Below are 20302 nucleotides of genomic sequence, written 5' to 3'. Positions count from 1 at the left end.
TATACAAGAATATAACTACTATAATACTGCCCCTATATACAAGAATATAACTACTATAATACTGCCGCCTATATACAAGAATAGAACTACTATAATACTGCCCCTATATCCAAGAATATAACTACTATAATACTGCTCCCTATATACAGGAATATAACTACTATAATACTGCTCCCTATATACAAGAATATAACTACTATAATACTGCTCCTATATACAAGAATATAACTACTATAATACTGCCCCTATATACAAGAATATAACTACTATAGTACTGCCCCTATATACAAGAATATAACTACTATAATACTGCCCCTATATACAAGAATATAACTACTATAGTACCGCCCCCCTCTTCTTGCTGTGTTTTCTTGTATTCGGAGGCTGTAGTAGATTTATTATGAATAATTTCCTCTCCAGTGTCTCGTCCTCCATTTTTATCTCTTTGTATTTGTGTCCACATCTGTCGAGGTCGGGGGAACGCTTTAGTATTAGGTCGGGGTGCTGGGCGTCTGGCTTGCCACTCTCACCAGCTTGTGCTGTCGGATTAATTTTAGCCGTGTGGTAATGCACAATGGACGTGGCTTACGTGGCATCACGCTGTGTTAATCTCGGGCCGCAGTCTGTTTTGACTTCTGAAATTGAAAAGACATTTGAGACCATCGACTGCTAAAATACTGAAGAATTATCAAAATGATCCTCGGGATTCATGTGCGGCGTTTTTCCCTGGTAAAGGTGTTCAGCGCAGCGAGGGTGATGTACGGGTCAGAGATGTGGCGTTATACAAGTTACATTTTATAACCTGAAGAAATACAGATGTAGCTGAGCCCAGTTTGTTAGGTGCGGGATTGGCCAAGTGTAGCTGAGGGGAGAGAGGTTTAACCAGGTGCAGCAGAGCTCAGTTTGACAATTGGCATCTGTGGTTTGGACACTACTTCATATTCTCTTGAAAAGTTATCTGTGAAACAACAGATTTATTTATCAGCTCTGCTACATCTGTAACCAAACAGGGAGGAGCTAAATGTATTTATTTAATTTTTTTAATGACTACACCATATGCGGGGCAATCTGGATTCTGATGGCTGAGCTTTAGGTTTAATACTCCAAATCCTTTAAATTCTGCCCCCATCTTGGATTCGGAGGATCTACGACATATATCATATAAAACGCCAGACGCTTCACAGAGCATAAAAACAATAAAACGTCAAACACACAACGTAAGTGTCCTCGGATTTCAGCATTTTACAGCTTAGATTTACAGAAAGCAAAATTTCTGGGAATTTTTTGCTTTACTGCTTTTGTAGCCATTTCTAGTAATATCATGTGGAGAGCTGCTTTCAGAATTCGGCTGGTTGCCCCTAGTAACAGACATATTTTTAGGTGATGTTGACATCTGTAGCGTGAAGTCCGTCTATAACAAAAACCACGGCGCTCCGAGGGATCTGTTGTATGAATAATACCAATGGCGCCCATTGACTCTTCCTGAGCTCTTTTGTTTACGACTAGAATTCCAGACTCTGCAGTGAAGACTGACACGTTTACCAGCAGACCAATAGGAAAGAGGGAATGGGGTCTATGGAAAGCTGGGGACAATTCGTATGGATACTGACATGGCAGTGGCTGATAACCGAGGGACTATAATGTCAGCTCATATGCTTACCATATGCCGAAGACTGAATTGACTTGAGTAAACGACTGCCAACATATTCTGGAATTTGGAGAAATTGTTTTTCCATGGTCTTGGCTCCTTTAAAAAGGAGTTATTGGTTGCCCATAGCAACCAATCACAGCCCTACTTTCATTTTCACAGACCAGTTTAAATAATAAAAGCTGAGCTCTGATTGGTTGCTATGGGCAACAGACTTTTTTTCTTTAGGACATTTGATAATTCGGGCCTATATGGCTAGGGCTGCATGGGGATTTTGGCCGCAAACGCAGGTCGAGCGGCAAAAGATGGCTGTCTCGCATTGCCAGCGACGTAGGTAATGAAAGTCGGTGTGGTCGCGTTGCGATACCTCAGTTGCATGATGTTCAGCGGGTTTGGATTTCTGGCAACTACAGAGACGCGGTCGCCGCAATTTGAAGGTCGTAAAGCGGCCACATTGACTTTCATTACGTGTGGTGCAGGCAGAGCGACAAAGCGATCCTTAACCGCGTGACCTGTGCCCTGGTCCGAGTCGCCGAGAGGCCCTATACTAGTGACTTGTAGGCAGAAGAAATCTGACGCGTAATCTGCGGAAAATCTCACGTGTTTTGTTTTTTTTGCACGGTTTTAATGAACACTCTTATTTTTACGCTTTTTTTATGCGTCATTGATGAGTTATTTAGGGGTATTTTTTTATGCTGATTTATTTTTTTATATACTTGTACCTTGACCATTGAAGCCCATTGGCAGCTTTAAACGCGTTTTTTTTTTTTGGGGGGGGGAGGGGGTTTTAACGCTGATTGCGGCGTGTAAAAGGTCCTGAAATGCGCGTCTAGAAGACGCAGTGTGAACAAAGCCTAATGCATCAATGACAAGCAAATACGGGGAGTTTGTCGCTGGACAGACCAACCAGGTGCCCTAAGGCCGGGTTCACACATCAGATTTTCACGCGTATTTCTGCACGTGAAAACCGCTTACAGCGAAGCTCCGTTCCATTGATTTTAATGGGAAATTGCGTGGTGTTGAACCTGGTTTTGAAGACTCGTCACTTCTTGATGCCACGTCGAGCACGGACACGCAGATTAGCCCCATTGGGCAACTGCACCGACGAAGCCGCCCCCCGGATCCTCTGATCAGCACTTTTAGTTGGATGCCCCTACATTGTAGGCTCGGTCACCCGCTGCATGCACGCGCTCCGCTGTAGGGTGAACACCTGTCCTCTGCAGCACATGATGACTGACACCCCACATCCGTCTGTACGGAGGTCCTGATCTTCGGTGTAGGTTCCGAGGATCGGGGCGGCCGAGTCTGAAGGGGGGGTCATTTATATTTTGAGTATATCATAGTGCCGTCTATGAAGTGTCCGTCACAGGGCAGAGCGCTCGCTGCAGGATTTACCTCGGTCACATTGTAGATTGCAGCATTTCCCGTTCTACAGGTGTGACCGGCTGGCGTGGGATCAGCCGCTGCGTTCCTCCCACCTGTCTAGACGATTGTAGGAGGAGACTTTCTGTAGGGAAAAGTCTTATGTGTCAGCCGGCTCCGAAACAGAAATCAACTTTATTATGGAATTGTTGCTGAGATGTAGCAGAGTGGAGTAGGACAGGTGTAGCGGCGCTGAGTTTGTTGTCATAATTTCACTTAGTAGACATTTTGGGCTTTTTCTCCATTACAGGAGTTCTCCATGAACTTGTATTGGAGTTACAGTAACAGTTAAACCCTCTTGCTCGGATGTTTCCATAACTCCCATAGAACAGGATGGAGGGAGCCGCCCGCCCGCTCACCTCAACATTCATTCCAATCACATATCAAACATGTCTGCCATATACTGTGGATATATGTGTACATCATGGGAATACACCTGTAGCTAACCCTTCTAGCTAAGAGTGCAGTGTTATCATGGTGGACAACAGGTAAATGACAAATTCAGCTCTGCTACATTTAAATGGAATTTGATATCTTCTCTCATACCAGATGTAAAAACCGTAAGAGAGGTGTAAAGGAGGCAGTCACCGAAGACCATGTGCAAAGTGACTGCAAAGCTTTACCTTCTACTCTATATAGAATAACTCATAGGATTATAAAATCTCTCTATCTCTCTATCTCATATCTATCGATCTCCTATCTATCTATCTATCTATCTATCTATCTATCTCATATCTATCTAACGATCTCCTATCTATCTCTCTATCTATCTCTCTATCTCATATCTATCTCTCTCTCTCTATCTCATATCTATCTATCTATCTCTCTCTCTCTATCTCATATCTATCTATCTATCTATCTATCTATCTCTCTCTCTCTATCTCATATCTATCTATCTATCTCCTATCTATCTATCTATCTATCTATCTATCTATCTATCTATCTATCTATCTATCTATCTATCTATCTATCTATCTATCTATCTATCTATCTATCTATCTATCTCCTATCTATCTCATATCTATCTCTCTCATATCTATCTATCTATCTATCTATCTATCTATCTATCTATCTATCTATCTATCTATCTCATATCTATCTATCTATCTATCTATCTATCTATCTATCTATCTATCTATCTCATATCTATCTATCTCATATCTATCTATCTCATATCTATCTATCTCATATCTATCTATCTCATATCTATCTATCTCATATCTATCTATCTCATATCTATCTATCTCATATCTATCTATCTCATATCTATCTATCTCATATCTATCTATCTCATATCTATCTATCTCATATCTATCTATCTCATATCTATCTATCTCATATCTATCTATCTCATATCTATCTATCTCATATCTATCTATCTCATATCTATCTATCTCATATCTATCTATCTCATATCTATCTATCTCATATCTATCTATCTCATATCTATCTATCTATCTATCTCTGGGACATGCAGGGTTAATCATGTGCGCTGCTTATTTTCCTCTGTAATTACGGAACAATTAATGGAAATGCTCGTCAACCAGCTGCTCCAAGGAGCGAATGACTAAGGAGGAAGCGCGGCCGCGATACAGGCGGCGTGTGCCGGGGGGACGGGGTGTGTGGAGGGTCACGCCTCGCTCTTCCTGGCACATGAGGCCAGGTGTAGCATTAACCAAGGCTACGTTTTTAGGATTGCTCTGATCTTTGGGGCACACTTGTTGCGGTCTTGAGGTTAATGGGCACTATCGGTATAGAGAGCTCCAGCATGGTGTTACCATACATACCTATTATGGGGCCCTTGAAGAATGGGCCCTGGCTCAGGATGGCTCCACCCTCATCTACTACAAGCGACGTGAAGGGGAAAGCGTGGGGTTTTCTTGGCCCAGATTGCGACATTTGGGAACAGCACTAAATAGGGGCCCGTTTTTTTTTTTTTTTTTTATATTAAAGGGTCACTTCTAAAGGGGTCTACTCACGATTAGGGATATGGACGCCATAGAATCAGCAGCTCCCGTTCTGTTCTGCTCCATCATTCATGTTAGGCCCCGTTCACACAGAGTATTTTGTTGCAGAAACCAAGTTGAAAACCGGGCCAAAAAAGTCAGAAAATGGCTCCCATTCATTTTAATGAGGTGGAGGCGTTTTTTTCTTGCGAGCTGGAAAAAAAAAGTGACATGACCTGTCTTGAGCCGTTTTCCGCCTCAAAAACCCCATTGAAAGCATTGGGAGACGGAAAAAAATGCCGCAAACGGTCGCAGCGTATTTTTAAACGTTTATGGCAAAAACGCTTGCGGTTTTTTCCTTTGCCTGTTGGAAAAAAAGAGGTAAAAAATAAAAGGCGACAATTTTCGGTGCAAATAAAACTGAGCTCAATTTTCCAGGCAGAATTTTCGGACTGCAAATAACTAGGCCTAATACAACATTTCCTTCAGCAGCACCTTTCGCCGGTTATTACAGCTGATCGCGAGGGGTTAAGACGCCAGACCCGCGACACCCAGCTATTCAGATTACTGCACTGAGGTAAAGCTCCTCGGGGGCAGGTACCAATGTGACAGAAGTCTCAGGATGGTTATAAAGCTGCCCACAAACATCGAAAATTCGAGGTGGAGATCACAAACCAATGTAATTTTCTCACATCATGTATCTACGACGTAGCAGAAGATCATTAGGACTGGTTACCCCTTTAATCGTCACCCCGAATTTCATGGGTACCCAGAGAAACATTTTAAGATTGATTAAAGGGAACCTGTCATATGTGGTGAGTTTCACAATTCGTTCTCTTTCTAGTTGCTGGACCTTGCACCTTCTTGCATCTTGTTGCTGCAATGCGTTGAGGTAGATGTAGTGTTTACAGCAGTATAGAGTTCCGTTCCTGCATCTGTGCTACGTTCATATCCATCCAAATCCCATCAGAAGAAAGTTAAAGACTCGTTTCCACTTCATATATGTCGGCCTAACTGTCCAATAGTAATATAAGATGCATTTGCTTCAGTGTGTTACACCAGAGTGCAGTGCATTATGGTATCTCAGTGAAGGGGGGGGGGGGGATATTCCTGGTAGCACAGTGATGATGGATTCCAGATCTGGATGTAAAAGGAGATCGGCACGAGATAATTAAATGCTGGGACATGATCACCTAAAGCCTGAGGCTGCACTACTGAGACATCCTTCCACCACCCGTATCAATATCTACATCCTGCCTGGTGTGAACAGTGACAAACATATATGTGTGTGTGCGTGTATACGTTTGGATGCAGATGTGGTCTCCATGACAGCCCTGCACCTGACTCGTAGTCCTCTCAGTAGTGCAGCCTCGGGCTTTGGGCCTGTAACTTCAACTGATCGTATCTCGGCCTATTAGTAAGATCTTGAAAAAATGTTTCCACCCCTGTAATCTGCAGAACCTATAATTTGTGGATTGTAACTCTTAGCATGCTGGGAGTTGTAGTTTCACAACATCTTGAGAGCTCCAGATTACAGGCCACCGCTCTACATGTATGTCCGCTGTGTATGCATAGTGTTCTATTTCTATGTGACTAGTCTGGGAATATTTACTAATGGCTTCCTCTGTTTGCTTCTTTCCTTTTTCTTTGCATTGGATTCCGTGAATCTCCCAGGAGTCAGCCAAAAGTAAGTAATAACGTGATGTGTGCGGCGTCCGTGCGGCAGCCGGCCTCCATCAGAGCGCGCCGGGCGAGAGGGACATCTGCTGTAATACTGGGATTATGACCAGGGCTCACACAAGCTTTCCAGGACTTTAGACATGATACCAGATAGATCGTGGTCCCTGACCGGCTAAAGACAACACTTCCTGTCACACTGAACTCCCCGGCTCTAGGGTTCCCGCTGGACTCTGTTCACATTGATTTACGATGTGTTTGGAGGATGTGATGTCATGAAAATATTTCCTGCAGAAAGCAACAGTGATGTGTAGAGATGAGCTGTAGCCGCTTCCCACTGCCTACTGGTTTACTGTTACTGGTGTGCACTGTGATTAACTGTTTATTACCCATATACAATTAGTAGTAGAGATTTCTTCAGGCCTGTAGGTGACGTGCAACAGAATTAATTTGTACAGAGCCATGCCAAATCCCCCTGCATCCAGTACAGAAATGCTAGACATGTCAATTGTTTTCTTGGCCTGGTGCAGTGAGTACAGATTAATTGTCCTGTACCTGGTGCAGAAAGAGCAGAATCAATTTCTTGTGCCTGGTGCAGTGACTACAGAATCGTTTTCTTGTGCCTGGTGAGTACCAAATAACTTTTTGAGTAAGGCGCAGTGAGTACAGAATAGTTCTCTTGTTCCTGGTGCAGTGAGTACAGAATCTTCTTGTGCCTGTTGCGGTGAGTGCGGAGTAGTTTTCTTGTGCCTGGTGCAGGGAGTACAAAATAGTTTTCTTGTGCCTGGTGTGGTGAGTACAGAATCGTTTTCTGGTGCGGTGAATACAGAATCATTTTCTTGTGCCTGACTCAGTGAGAACAGAATCATTTTCTTGTGCCTGGCTCAGCGAGTACAGAATCATTTTCTTGTGCCTGGCTCAGCGAGTACAGAATCATTTTCTTGATCCTGGCTCAGTGACTATAGAATAATTTTCTTGTGCCTGGCTCAGTGAGTACAGAATCATTTTCTTGTGCCTGGCTCGGTGAGTACAGAATCATTTTCTTGTGCCTGGCTCGGTGAGTACAGCATCATTTTCTTCTGCCTGGCTCGGTGAGTACAGAATCATTTTCTTGTGCCTGGCTCAGTAAGTGCAGGAGAGTTTGCTTGTACTTGGTGCAGTGAGTACGGACATGTTTTGTTGCTGGTGCACGGTCTGCAGAATAGTTTGCTTGTCTTTAGCACAGGGGGCGCAGCGGAATTTGTATCTGGTGATGTGAGTGTTCTGGAGTCCGCTTGAATTCCTGTGAACCTGTATCTGGTTGCCCACATCCCGTTTTCATAATGCCTCTTTCTTTTCTGCGTAGGTCTTCGCCTACGACCACTGCTTCTGGTCTATGGATGAGTCCGTTACAGAGAAGTTTGCAGGTAACATCCTGGAACAACGCTGCGCTCATAAAGTACTGCCAATACCTAGATATAAGCTCTCTATATAGTGGATCTCCCTAGGAAAATGCACAAAAAGATGCAAACTGCTGTATACTGTACTGGGAAGGATTTATTAAAAGGGTTGTTAAACATAGAATTTTTTTTTCCGGAAACAGCGCCACTCTTGTACATTGGCTGTATTTGGTATTGCAGCTGAATTTACTTGACTGGGTTTAAGCTACCATACAAAACACAGCCAATGGTTGAGAGCGGTAAACCACACCTTTAGCACTGGTATACCACCCATGCACTTTTTGAGACTTGAAAGCCACGTCCATTTTAATGGCGCACATGAAAAACAAAAGAGACGGAAGACATACACAAATATGGCGCTGGGTATGAACACCATTATTGTTAGCGTGACTACACATTCTATTATATTCACAATTCCCTGGTATATAGTATTGCTCCCTTCGCAAAAGAGTAGAGCAGAGAAGCTGTTTTATGGCCAGCTGAGCCCCTCCATGGCTGACTATAAACAGCAGCATATATTCTGCCCTGTACACTTCGTACTGGGCACTCACGCATATTAGGGTGGTCATTCCAATAATACAGGTATATGAGGGCATGGCTGTTTATGCTATTACTTTATACATGAGTATTGGTAATTATAGTTATTATAGTAGCAGAGAAACCAACAACCGATAAATATCCAAGAACTGAACATTCTTATGAACTCCACATGGACCTGGCCCGTGCGTCTGAGTTTCTTCATTTTTTTATCCCCTAGGACAAGATGTGGTTTTTCAGTGCCTTGGCGAGAATATTCTCCAGAATGCCTTTGAGGGGTACAACGCCTGTATCTTTGCCTATGGTCAGACTGGTACGTGTAATCCCTGTACAAATCATATTCCTTGTCTGGGTGGGTCACTCTCTAGGATAAAAAGTCTTGCTCTTTAAAGCTCCAACTCCAGTCACACATACATGTATAAAGCCATAGACAAAGACCTTGGAAAACTAAAGTTTGCTATATTCCTTTTGTTCTGTATGTCCCTCACACCATGCCTCAGGATCTATTAATGGACAAGAATTGAATGACTAAAATAGTAACCGCTATGTACAAGAATATAACTACTATAACACTGCCCCTATATACAAGAATATAACTACTATAATACTGCCTCCTATATACAAGAATATAACTACTATAATACTGCTCCTATATACAAGAATATAACTACTATAATACTGCTCCCCTATATACAAGAATATAACTACTATAATACTGCCCCCTATATACAAGAATATAACTACTATAATACTGCCCCTATATACAAGAATATAACTACTATAATACTGCCCCCTATATACAAGAATATAACTACTATAATACTGCCCCTATATACAAGAATATAACTACTATAATACTGCTCCCTATATAGAAGAATATAACTACTATAATACTGCTCCTATATACAAGAATATAACTACTATAATACTGCTCCTATATACAAGAATATAACTACTATAATACTGATTCTATATCCAAGAATATAACTACTATAATACTGCCCCTATATACAAGAATATAACTACTATAATACTGCTCCTATATACAAGAATATAACTGCTATAATACTGCCCCCTATATACAAGAATATAACTACTATAATACTGCCCCCTATATACAAGAATATAACTACTATAATACTGCCCCCTATATACAAGAATATAACTACTATAATACTGCCCCCTATATACAAGAATATAACTACTATAATACTGCTCCTATATACAAGAATATAACTACTATAATACTGCTCCTATATACAAGAATATAACTACTATAATACTAATTCTATATACAAGAATATAACTACTATAATACTGCCCCTATATACAGGAATATAACTACTATAATACTGCCCCTATGTACAAGAATATAACTGCTATAATACTGCCCCCTATATACAAGAATATAACTACTATAATACTGCCCCCTATATACAAGAATATAACTACTATAATACTGCCCCCTATATACAAGAATATAACTACTATAATACTGCCCCCCTATATACAAGAATATAACTACTATAATACTGCTCCTATATACAAGAATATAACTACTATAATACTGCTCCTATATATAAGAATATAACTGCTATAATACTGCCCCTATATACAGGAATATAACTACTATAATACTGCCCCTATATACAAGAATATAACTGCTATAATACTGCCCCCTATATACAAGAATATAACTACTATAATACTGCCCCTATATACAAGAATATAGCTACTATAATACTGCCCCTATATACAAGAATATAACTACTATAATACTGCCTCCTATGTACAAGATTATAACTACTATAATACTGCTCCTATATACAAGAATATAACTACTATAATACTGCCCCCTATATACAAGAATATAACTACTATAATACTGCCCCCTATATACAAGATTATAACTACTATAATACTGCCCCCTATATACAAGAATATAACTACTATAATACTGCCCCCTATATACAAGATTATAACTACTATAATACTGCTCCCTATATACAAGAATATAACTACTATAATACTGCCCCTATATACAAGAATATAACTACTATAATACTGCCCCCTATATACAAGAATATAACTACTATAATACTGCCCCCTATATACAAGAATATAACTACTATAATACTGCTCCTATATACAAGAATATAACTACTATAATACTGCTCCTATATACAAGAATATAACTGCTATAATACTGCCCCTATATACAGGAATATAACTACTATAATACTGCCCCTATATACAAGAATATAACTGCTATAATACTGCCCCTATATACAAGAATATAACTACTATAATACTGCCCCTATATACAAGAATATAGCTACTATAATACTGCCCCTATATACAAGAATATAACTACTATAATACTGCTCCCTATATACAAGAATATAACTACTATAATACTGCCCCTATATACAAGATTATAACTACTATAATACTGCCCCCTATATACAAGATTATAACTACTATAATACTGCTCCCTATATACAAGAATATAACTACTATAATACTGCCCCTATATACAAGAATATAACTACTATGGTACTGCTCCCTATATACAAGAATATAACTACTATAATACTGCCCCCTATATACAAGAATATAACTACTATAATACTGCCCCTATATACAAGAATATAACTACTATAATACTGCCTCCTATATACAAGAATATAACTACTATAATACTGCCCCCTATATACAGGAATATAACTACTATAATACTGCTCCTATATACAAGATTATAACTACTATAATACTGCCTCTATATACAAGAATATAACTACTATAATACTGCCTCCTATATACAATAATATAACTTCTATAATACTGCTCCTATCTACAAGAATATAACTACTATAATACTGCCCCTATATACAAGAATATAACTACTATAATACTGCTTCCTATATACAAGAATATAACTACTATAATACTGCTCCTATATACAAGAATATAACTACTATAATACTGCTCCCTATATACAAGAATATAACTACTATAATACTGCCTCCTATATACAAGAATATAACTACTATAATACTGCCTCCTATATACAAGAATATAACTACTATAATACTGCCTCCTATATACAAGAATATAACTACTATAATACTGCCCCCTATATACAAGAATATAACTACTATAATACTGCCCCCTATATACAAGAATATAACTACTATAATACTGCCCCTATATACAAGAATATAACTACTATAATACTGCCCCCTATATACAAGAATATAACTACCATAATACTGACCCCTATATACAAGAATATAACTACTATAATACTGCCCCTATATACAAGAATATAACTACTATAATACTGCCCCCTATATACAAGAATATAACTACTATAATACTGCCCCCTATATACAAGAATATAACTACTATAATACTGCTCGCTATGCACTGCGCTATTTTGTCAAGCAAAATCATCTTTGACAATGGCCTAACAGAGCCTCCTGGCTTTACTTTTTATGGGTTAGAGTGGTTCTTTACAGGTTCGATCTCTTGCAGGCTCAGGGAAGTCCTACACAATGATGGGCACAGCGGACCAGCCAGGCCTGATCCCCAGACTATGCAGCACCCTTTTCGACAGAACGCTAAAAGCAGAAAATGATGAATTGAGCTTTAAAGTGGAAGTTTCCTACATGGAAATCTACAATGAAAAAGTCCGCGATCTTCTCGACCCCAAAGGGTAAGACTACCTTGATAAAGTTTTAATGGCTGATAAGCCACGCCCCTTTTTAAAGACAAAATAAATTGCCATCTATACTTAGAAAGCCGAAGCAGCCGGTGACTAAAGGACCTTTTACATCGGCCATTTATCTTAGCAAACGAGTGTTCATAAAAACGCTCATTCCCGATCAGTGCCCTGGGTTTACAGGGCACCGATCAGCCGATGAACGGGCATACATAACCAAGCATTGCTCCTTGTGAAGGAGCAATCAAGCGCCGATCAACGAGACAGCACTTGTTTACACGTCCCATATCGGGCGGTACAATAGGGTCCTTAGAGTATGTGGCTGACTGTACGGTGAAGGTTTGTGCTCTATGTAGTCACTGTTACAGTATGATTTCTACATTGTAGCAACTCGTGGCTGGTAAAGAGGTCATAGTAATATTTTCCACACATCAGAAACGATATCCGCTCTGTTAATGAGCTTTCCTTACACAAATATCATTTTGCAGGTGCGTATAGTCACGTGACCACTAAGCTCCGCCCAGGGTAGAAAACATTTAGCTAATGTACGATTGTATACCCGGATCACTGGGGTCCTTCTTGTCCCCCCCACAGAAGCAGACCGTCGCTCAAAGTTCGGGAGCACAAGGTTCTCGGTCCGTATGTCGATGGACTCTCTAAGCTGGCGGTCACAAGTTACAAGGTAAGAACCCAGCAGAATCCAGACATCTCTCTATTGGCGAAAGCTGAGCCCAGCGGGCTGGAGTGCAGCGGGATTGTGGGGTGGTTAGAGCTGTGGTTGGCATGGGTGTCCTTTATTATTATAGGACTGGATATTATATCTGACATTCAACTGAAAAGGACTTGTAGGAGGAGCATTGGGAGGAGAGTCCCCGGTCTGTCAGCAGCTCTCAGCCTATCATTGTTGCGGAGAATACTTTTGACAATGCTGATTGGCTGAGTTCTCTTTAGTACACGACCCCGTTGTCCTCTTCAGTTGGATCTCAGGTACGGTATACAGCTCCCCGCACTCTGGTTTTGGGTCTGTATAATGGGAAGTCTGAGTGCCCACCGGTGTAACCCTTTGTAGCCAACTTACAGATGCCATTGTTGAACGTGCCTCTCCTCATGACGCTGGCGCGGGGTCTGATCTCATGGGGCTTCGGCTTTTATCTTTTTATTTTGCACCAATGATTTCTATTCTTCTTCTCGTTTAGGATATTGAGTCTCTAATGTCAGAAGGAAATAAATCCCGCACGGTCGCAGCGACCAACATGAACGAGGAGAGCAGCCGGTCACACGGGGTTTTCAACATCATCCTCACCCACACCATCAGCGACGTACAGTCAGGGGTAAGCGGTCCTTCCCCACCCCCACTCTACTTATATGGTTCTAGCCAATGTCCCGTTATAAACCCAGGTTCGCTGGAAAGATCCTAGAACCTAAAAAATGTTGTGCTGTTCGCCCCTGCACCCTATACACTCAATGATATTACGGCTTATCACCGCACATCTAGGCTTTGGTCACAGCACGGTTTGGATTTGTTGTCTTGGAGGTCACTGACAGTGTTGTATAGTGTAAGGAACAGAGTCCCCAGCAGCACAGAGTATTTCAGGAGAAGAGTTTGCTGATATTGTGGGAGGTCACAGCCTGGGTGATGCATAGTGGAAGAACCAGGGTCCCCAGCAGCACAGAGTAATTTAGGAAAGGAGCATGCTGATATTGGGGAAGGTCACAGGCTGAGTGTGACATAGTGTAAGGAACAGAGTCCCCAGCAGCACAGAGTATTTCAGGAGAGGAGTGTGCTGATCTTATGGTAGGTCACTGATCGTGGGAAGAGCAGGTCCCAGCAGCACAGAGTATATCAGGACAGGAGTGTGCTGATCTTGTGGGAGGTCACGGATAGTGGAAGGAGCAGGGCCCAGCAGCACAGAGTATTTCAGTAGAGGCATGATGACCTTTTACTGCCACGTGTGGTTGGTATTGATGGGGGAGGGGACTTTTCTTGTGGTATATTTGTTACCTGTATTTCGCTGAATTTTTCATGCAGTTCTTTTTATTCTGACACTTCCTGTTGTGAGCGCTGCGGCGATAGTGACCCAGAACTGCAGGGGGAGGGGTGACGAGCGAGCCAGTGTCTAGTTTACACCCATAATGCTCTATTTCCAACTTTATTTCTATGTCGGACCCCAAAATCCTGTTCTATTTTATACACACCGCAGCAGATCAACCTTTCTCTAGTCCTGTTTGCTACAATGTATCAGTCTGGAGTTAGAGGATTGTCTACACTGGATACAATAGTAACAAACACTCAGCTGTAGGAAGTATTAAAGTGTAGCTAAACGTTTGACAAACTTCTGACAGGTCATAGTGACATGTCATCAGTTTGGATTGGTGGGGGTCCGAGCACTGAGACTCCCACCAATCGCTAGAACGAAGCGGCTGCCAGTGGTCAGGAGCAAACTTTCGGCCTCAGTGTTTTCCAGCATTAACCCCATCAGTGCTGATATATGAAGTCTCTGTAGGATCCCGTCTCGTCTGGGACTCCAGTGTCATCTTCTTCCTTTACATTGACCCTTGACCTATAGATCGCCCCCTACCCTCGTGCCGGCTCTTCAGCCCCTTGCAGTCCGGATGACGGGACCCCTCCTCTGTCCTTTGTGGTCGGGCAGATTGATGACAAGGGATGTGTCGTCCACATTGTGCTGCGTCTCGGGGTTCCTCCATAACATCTGTGTTCATGAGCTCATGCCGCTGCCAACTGTGCCAAGACTGCGCAGACACGCTAATTAACCCCGTACCGCAAAGCTGCAGCCTCTCCCTGTAAACACCGTCCCAGATGTGGTGTTTACAAAGCAGAATGCACTTACACAATGTGACGAATGATCAGCTGTAATTGGCCGATCTTGCCCTACCGCCCAATAAAATTCAACCTGACCGATCCACCTCTGCCGCTCAGCAGTGTTCTGAAGCTGGCCAGACTGTCCCCTATCGGGCGGGATACAAGGGCTGGAGCGATTGGGTTTCCTCCGTTTTCTCATAAGATAAGTGGTGCCGGATGTGCCTGGCAGCCGTTTATCTCTGCCCCCGGGGTGATGGGATATTGCTCACTCCGGCCTCTGCTTTTTTTCAACCAATGGGAACTCTCGTATGACTGTACTGTGCGCGCTCATTAGCGATTAACATCTGGCCGTCTATGTAGCGCCAATCTCTCATCGTCTTGTGTCACCAGGTGGTGCACGAGCGGCTGCTTATCCGCCATTGGCGCTCCACCAGGTGTCCAAGGAACCAACACGCATCCCCCTCATTAAAAACCGCGGCTCGCCGGCCAAGATGAAGGCGTTTCCTTGTCTTTTCAGCCACTATAACCCAGATAATGAGCCGCGGCTGTCATCACATTTACAGGAGATCCTCGAGCTGCGCTGTGAATGTCAGCGGCTCGTCACACTCTCCGGTTACAATGGTAAATAAATGCTCGCCCATAGTCCGCTCACTGAGGGGGGGGGGGGGTCCACAGTGAACTCTGGGGAGTAAAACTATAGAAAATCGACCTGGAAATCCGAGTCTATTGAATTCTATTTTTTTTTTATGAATTTTTTTTCCTTCTACTTATTTTAGATCTTTTTGGCCTTTTTTCTCTTTTTATATTTCTCTCCTTTTTTTTATTATTTTTTCCCTTTTTTTTCAAAAAAAAATTTCCCCCTTTTTATGTTTGGACCTTTTTAAAAAAAAAATTCCCTTTTATATGTTTTGTTTTTTTTTCCTTTTTTTTTTTTTTAATTTTTTTTTATTTTGATGTTTTTTCCCTTAATCTTTTTTCCTCTTTCAAGATTCTTTTTATTTTTTTTTATTTTTTCCCCCCCGTTTTATGTTTTTCTTTTTATATTTTTTTCTCTTTTTTATATATATTTTTTAAAAAATGTCTTCAGATTTTTGATGCCGATCTGCCCCGCTCACATGACTGTAGACTTAGATTATTACATGGACCCGTCCTGTCAGTAATGGATGTTTCCTGTGTGATTCTCCTATTACTATGTGAGCCGTGAAGACAAAACAGCCCGATCTTTACGCTGCCCCCTATACATCAGCCGGGGTTCCTGCCCGGTATGGAGCGGCGATTATGACATGTCATTTACATGGAGCGATAATCGTGGCAATATGGGGACGATTAATCATTACTTCCATCGCTAGTCCCCATACATTTGCGTTTTGTCGGCAGCGCGTCCTTTGTTTACACAGGGAGACGTGCTGCCGACTTGTGGCCATTTTTATAGCGGCATAAAAGATCCACTTGCTGGATCGTCGGCTGATCGCTGCCATGTTTACACGGAGCCGATGATCGGTGACGATCGTTCTTATGAGCGCTCGATCATCGGGCCGTGTAAACGGGTCTCGGGTCTCATTCACATGTACAGTTTTTGCTGCTGCAGCCGTATAGCCCGGCGGTCCGATGTCACCTTGTAGTGAATGGGATTATAACGGATTAAGTAGGCGCAAATTGCAGCAAATTTATCAGAATGATACTTGGCACAGCCGCGTTACGATGGTGCGTTTTTCCGGTAAGTTCATAATTGCCCCCTCCCTCTTCTCTCCTTCTCCAGTCTGGCCTCCTGGGATGACGTTGCAGGTTATGTGACCGCTGCAGCTTGTGATTGGCTGCAGCGATTACATGGGATGAAACGTCATCCCAGGAGGCCAGACTGGAGAAGCAGGGAACTCTGGGTAAGTATAACTTTTTTTTTCTTTTCTTGCGATTTTCGCTGTTATTCCGCCGCAAATGTCGCAACACACACCTCTTTGTTCCGGGTTTAAGCGCCCCGTTGAATTTAATGGAAAAAGAGCTGCGATTCCGCAGAATTCATTGACCTGCTGCAGTTGAAGTTTCCGCGCCGCAGTGTGTGTGCGTTTTTTCGGCGACTTTTTTCCGCTGCTACTGTAAAACGCTGCGGATTTTCTGCAATTAATAATCCGTTACGTCGTGTGTGTTCGTACCCTTACAGAGCGGCTCTCGGTCCGGGCACATAGAGAGGGGTTCCGAGACGGAGATCCCCCCTCTGTGCCGTCCATGCCACCTAACAGGGCAGGTAGACCGGGGTCATGGTGGTGAGAGAACCCCTTCAAGCCTCCTCATGGCTGGGGGACGTGTACCATCGTATTCTGTGTACTGGCGAATCAAAGGGACGATACATGGGGAAAAAATGAAGCAAAACGCAAGTAAAGGTGAGACTGGAGGAGTCGTCCATATCAGTCCAGTTCTACTTTTTATCCCCATCCTCCGCCATTAATATGGCCCGTGGAACGTCTAATGCTAATACAGGAGGTGAGATAAGCGGCTGCCAAACCTCTTATCTCTGAGGTAAAAAAATAATCGAAAGCTAAAAATTCTACCGATGTTCTGCCGCTCCTCATAGACGTTTGTTTTTCGTGGACTCTGCCGACTAAAATCTATTGTTTGCGGCCCGCTTTAGTGTTTTTTAGGGCATCTTTCGGCCATATTGTGGGTGTTTTTTTTTTTTTTTGGTTGTGAGTACCGCGTGGATAACGGATTCACCTCCGCAAAATAAATACCGGTCGTTCTTGCAGACAGGGGTGTAGTAATAGGGGGCGCAGAGGTAAGCAGTCGCAGCGGGGCCGAAACCCCTTCTGCCACAGATTTTGCGCTGTGACCCATAACCCACCAACGCTCATGATTATATCTCCATAGACCCCCCCTATCGGTGTCAGTGCTCTGGCCAGAAAAGTGGGGGCCCGATCGTTCCCTTGAGTTGAATTGCTGTGTTTTTTGTTTTTTGTTTTTTTAGATTTTTCACAATTTTTTGCGTGAAATTTTTAAAGAAGGTTGAAATGAAAGTTACGTTGGACGACGATCATTCATGTTTCATATTTTGTAATATTTTCTTTCATTATTTTGCATTTTAGTTTTTTAAAATTATTATCACGTTAAACCTTTTATCTAAAATGTCGAAAGATCTTACAAATTGAAATGCAAAAAAAGTCAATTTCAAAGTTGAATAAAAATTCGAGTGAAATAGATTTCATTTATTGTTCAATCCTTAAACTGACAGATTGGGCTTTTTATTTATTTATGCGCTTTTCCTGTTTTAGCGCACTTGTTTGGTCGCTGCATAATGGATGACGCTGGATCGGGGATTTAGTGTTTATTGTATGATTTTTTTTTTCCAGACCTCCGGTGAGAAGGTGAGTAAGCTGAGCCTGGTGGATTTAGCCGGGAGTGAGCGAGCCACAAAGACCGGAGCAGCCGGGGAGCGACTGAAAGAAGGGAGCAACATCAACAAGTGAGTGTACGCAGCGCCTGCCGCCGCGGGTCATTGTCTGAGGCGATCATGTGATCGGCGCTCGCTGTACACGTCTTATTATCCCGTGTACTATACTTACACACAATGCCGAGGCGTCGCTTCATAGGTCATATGCTGAAGAGCTACTCCAGATCATCCACAGCACCAATCACTGGTGATCACCTCTGATCTACCCACAATGCACAGCACTTCTGTCCAGGAGGAACCAATATGTCTGTTCATCCTGATCTTCCTGGTTCTTTTTTTATCATGTGCTACAATTGTCCACAATGTCTTTTATGCTGAAGCATTAAGATTTCCCTTCACTGGAACTAACGGGCCGACCCCTGAAAAATACCCCCATAGCATTACCCCTCCCCCACCAACTTTACAGCTGGCACAAAGCAGCAATCAGGCAGGTAACGTTCTCCTGGTATTCACCAAACCCAGATAGAGAAGCGTCACTCCACAGATCACGTTTCCGCTGCTCCAGAGACCAGTGGCGACGGCTTTACACCCCTCCAGCCGCCGCTTGGCATTGTGCTTGGTGATGTAAGGCTGGCATGCAGCTGCTCGGTCCCCATGCCATGAAGCGCCCGGGCACAGTACTTGTGCGGATGTTAATACCAGAGGAGGTCTGTACTCTGCAGTTATTGAGTCAGCGGAGCGTTGGTGACTTTTCTGCACTTGCTCCTCAGCACTCGGCGCCCCCGCTCTGTAACATTACGTGGTCTGCACTTCGTGGCTGAGTTGCGGCGGTTCCTTCCACTTTACAATAATATCACTCACAGGTGATGGGGGAATAGTTGCGGTAAAGCAGCGTTTCTGCAGTGCGACCGAATGTCACCCCGGAGCCCCCCAGCACTATCCGACATATCATTGTGCCGCATGCCTGATCCTTCACTTTTCTCGGACCCCCCATATTGGGTGTGAGGATGACCGTCTTGTATTTCAGATATCGCCCCGTCGTATTTCCAGCTGTGACGCCCCACAATCGGGGACATAAAATAGACGCCCGCTCCACTTTCTGCCTGGGAGTGTCCTCGTTTCTGTCTCGTCACCGCGTTTTCTTAACGTACGACCTGCCCCAGCGTGTTTTGTAACTCGCCATAAATTTCTATTTGTTTAGTTTTATGAGATTTTACGACCTAGATGGATAATAATAATCTAGAGGACAGTGTTGGGATTGTTATCTAGGTGACAAAATGGACTATGAATCTAGCCTTGTTATACAGCGTTACACCCCTTCCCGCTCTCCTCCTGCTTTTCTTATGTGTCAGTCTTTACTGTAGTCCTGTTATTCTATTCATGAATTAGGAGGCTCCGGATGATCAGTAAGCCTTGCTGCGATGTTAGGACTTCCCGGGATAATAACTCTTCGAGGACTGGGTACAGAACTGTGTCTGCTCCAATAGATATTAACCCTTTTATGCTTGTTTCTTATTCAGGTCTCTCACTACTCTGGGGCTGGTCATCTCCGCGCTGGCAGACCAAGGCGCCGGCAAGAATAAGAATAAGTTTGTTCCGTATCGGGACTCTGTATTAACATGGCTGCTGAAAGTAAGTGTATGATCCCGGTGCGTTCACCCCATGTTGAAAATCTCCCCTTTACCAGGGACCCGGTGACTACCTGA

The 20302-nt window shown here is 42.8% G+C and overlaps 1 protein-coding gene across 2 annotated transcripts in view; it reads left to right on the top strand.

Annotated features, from left to right (window-relative positions):
* Positions 1 to 20302, top strand: part of KIF13B (kinesin family member 13B) — a 201228-nt gene that overhangs the window by 62343 nt on the left and 118583 nt on the right. For both annotated transcript variants that reach the window (XM_075860868.1, XM_075860867.1), the window contains exons 3-10: positions 6691 to 6703; positions 8039 to 8099; positions 8890 to 8982; positions 12207 to 12387; positions 12988 to 13075; positions 13590 to 13724; positions 18556 to 18668; positions 20117 to 20228. In XM_075860868.1, the coding sequence (XP_075716983.1) occupies positions 6691 to 6703; positions 8039 to 8099; positions 8890 to 8982; positions 12207 to 12387; positions 12988 to 13075; positions 13590 to 13724; positions 18556 to 18668; positions 20117 to 20228 (796 nt within the window). The remainder of the gene's footprint in view (positions 1 to 6690; positions 6704 to 8038; positions 8100 to 8889; positions 8983 to 12206; positions 12388 to 12987; positions 13076 to 13589; positions 13725 to 18555; positions 18669 to 20116; positions 20229 to 20302) is intronic.

This window comes from Rhinoderma darwinii, chromosome 4 (assembly GCF_050947455.1).
Source record: "Rhinoderma darwinii isolate aRhiDar2 chromosome 4, aRhiDar2.hap1, whole genome shotgun sequence".
NCBI lineage: Eukaryota > Metazoa > Chordata > Amphibia > Anura > Rhinodermatidae > Rhinoderma > Rhinoderma darwinii.
Note: the sequence above shows the minus strand (reverse complement) of the source record. Positions and strands in the feature narration are given on the sequence as shown.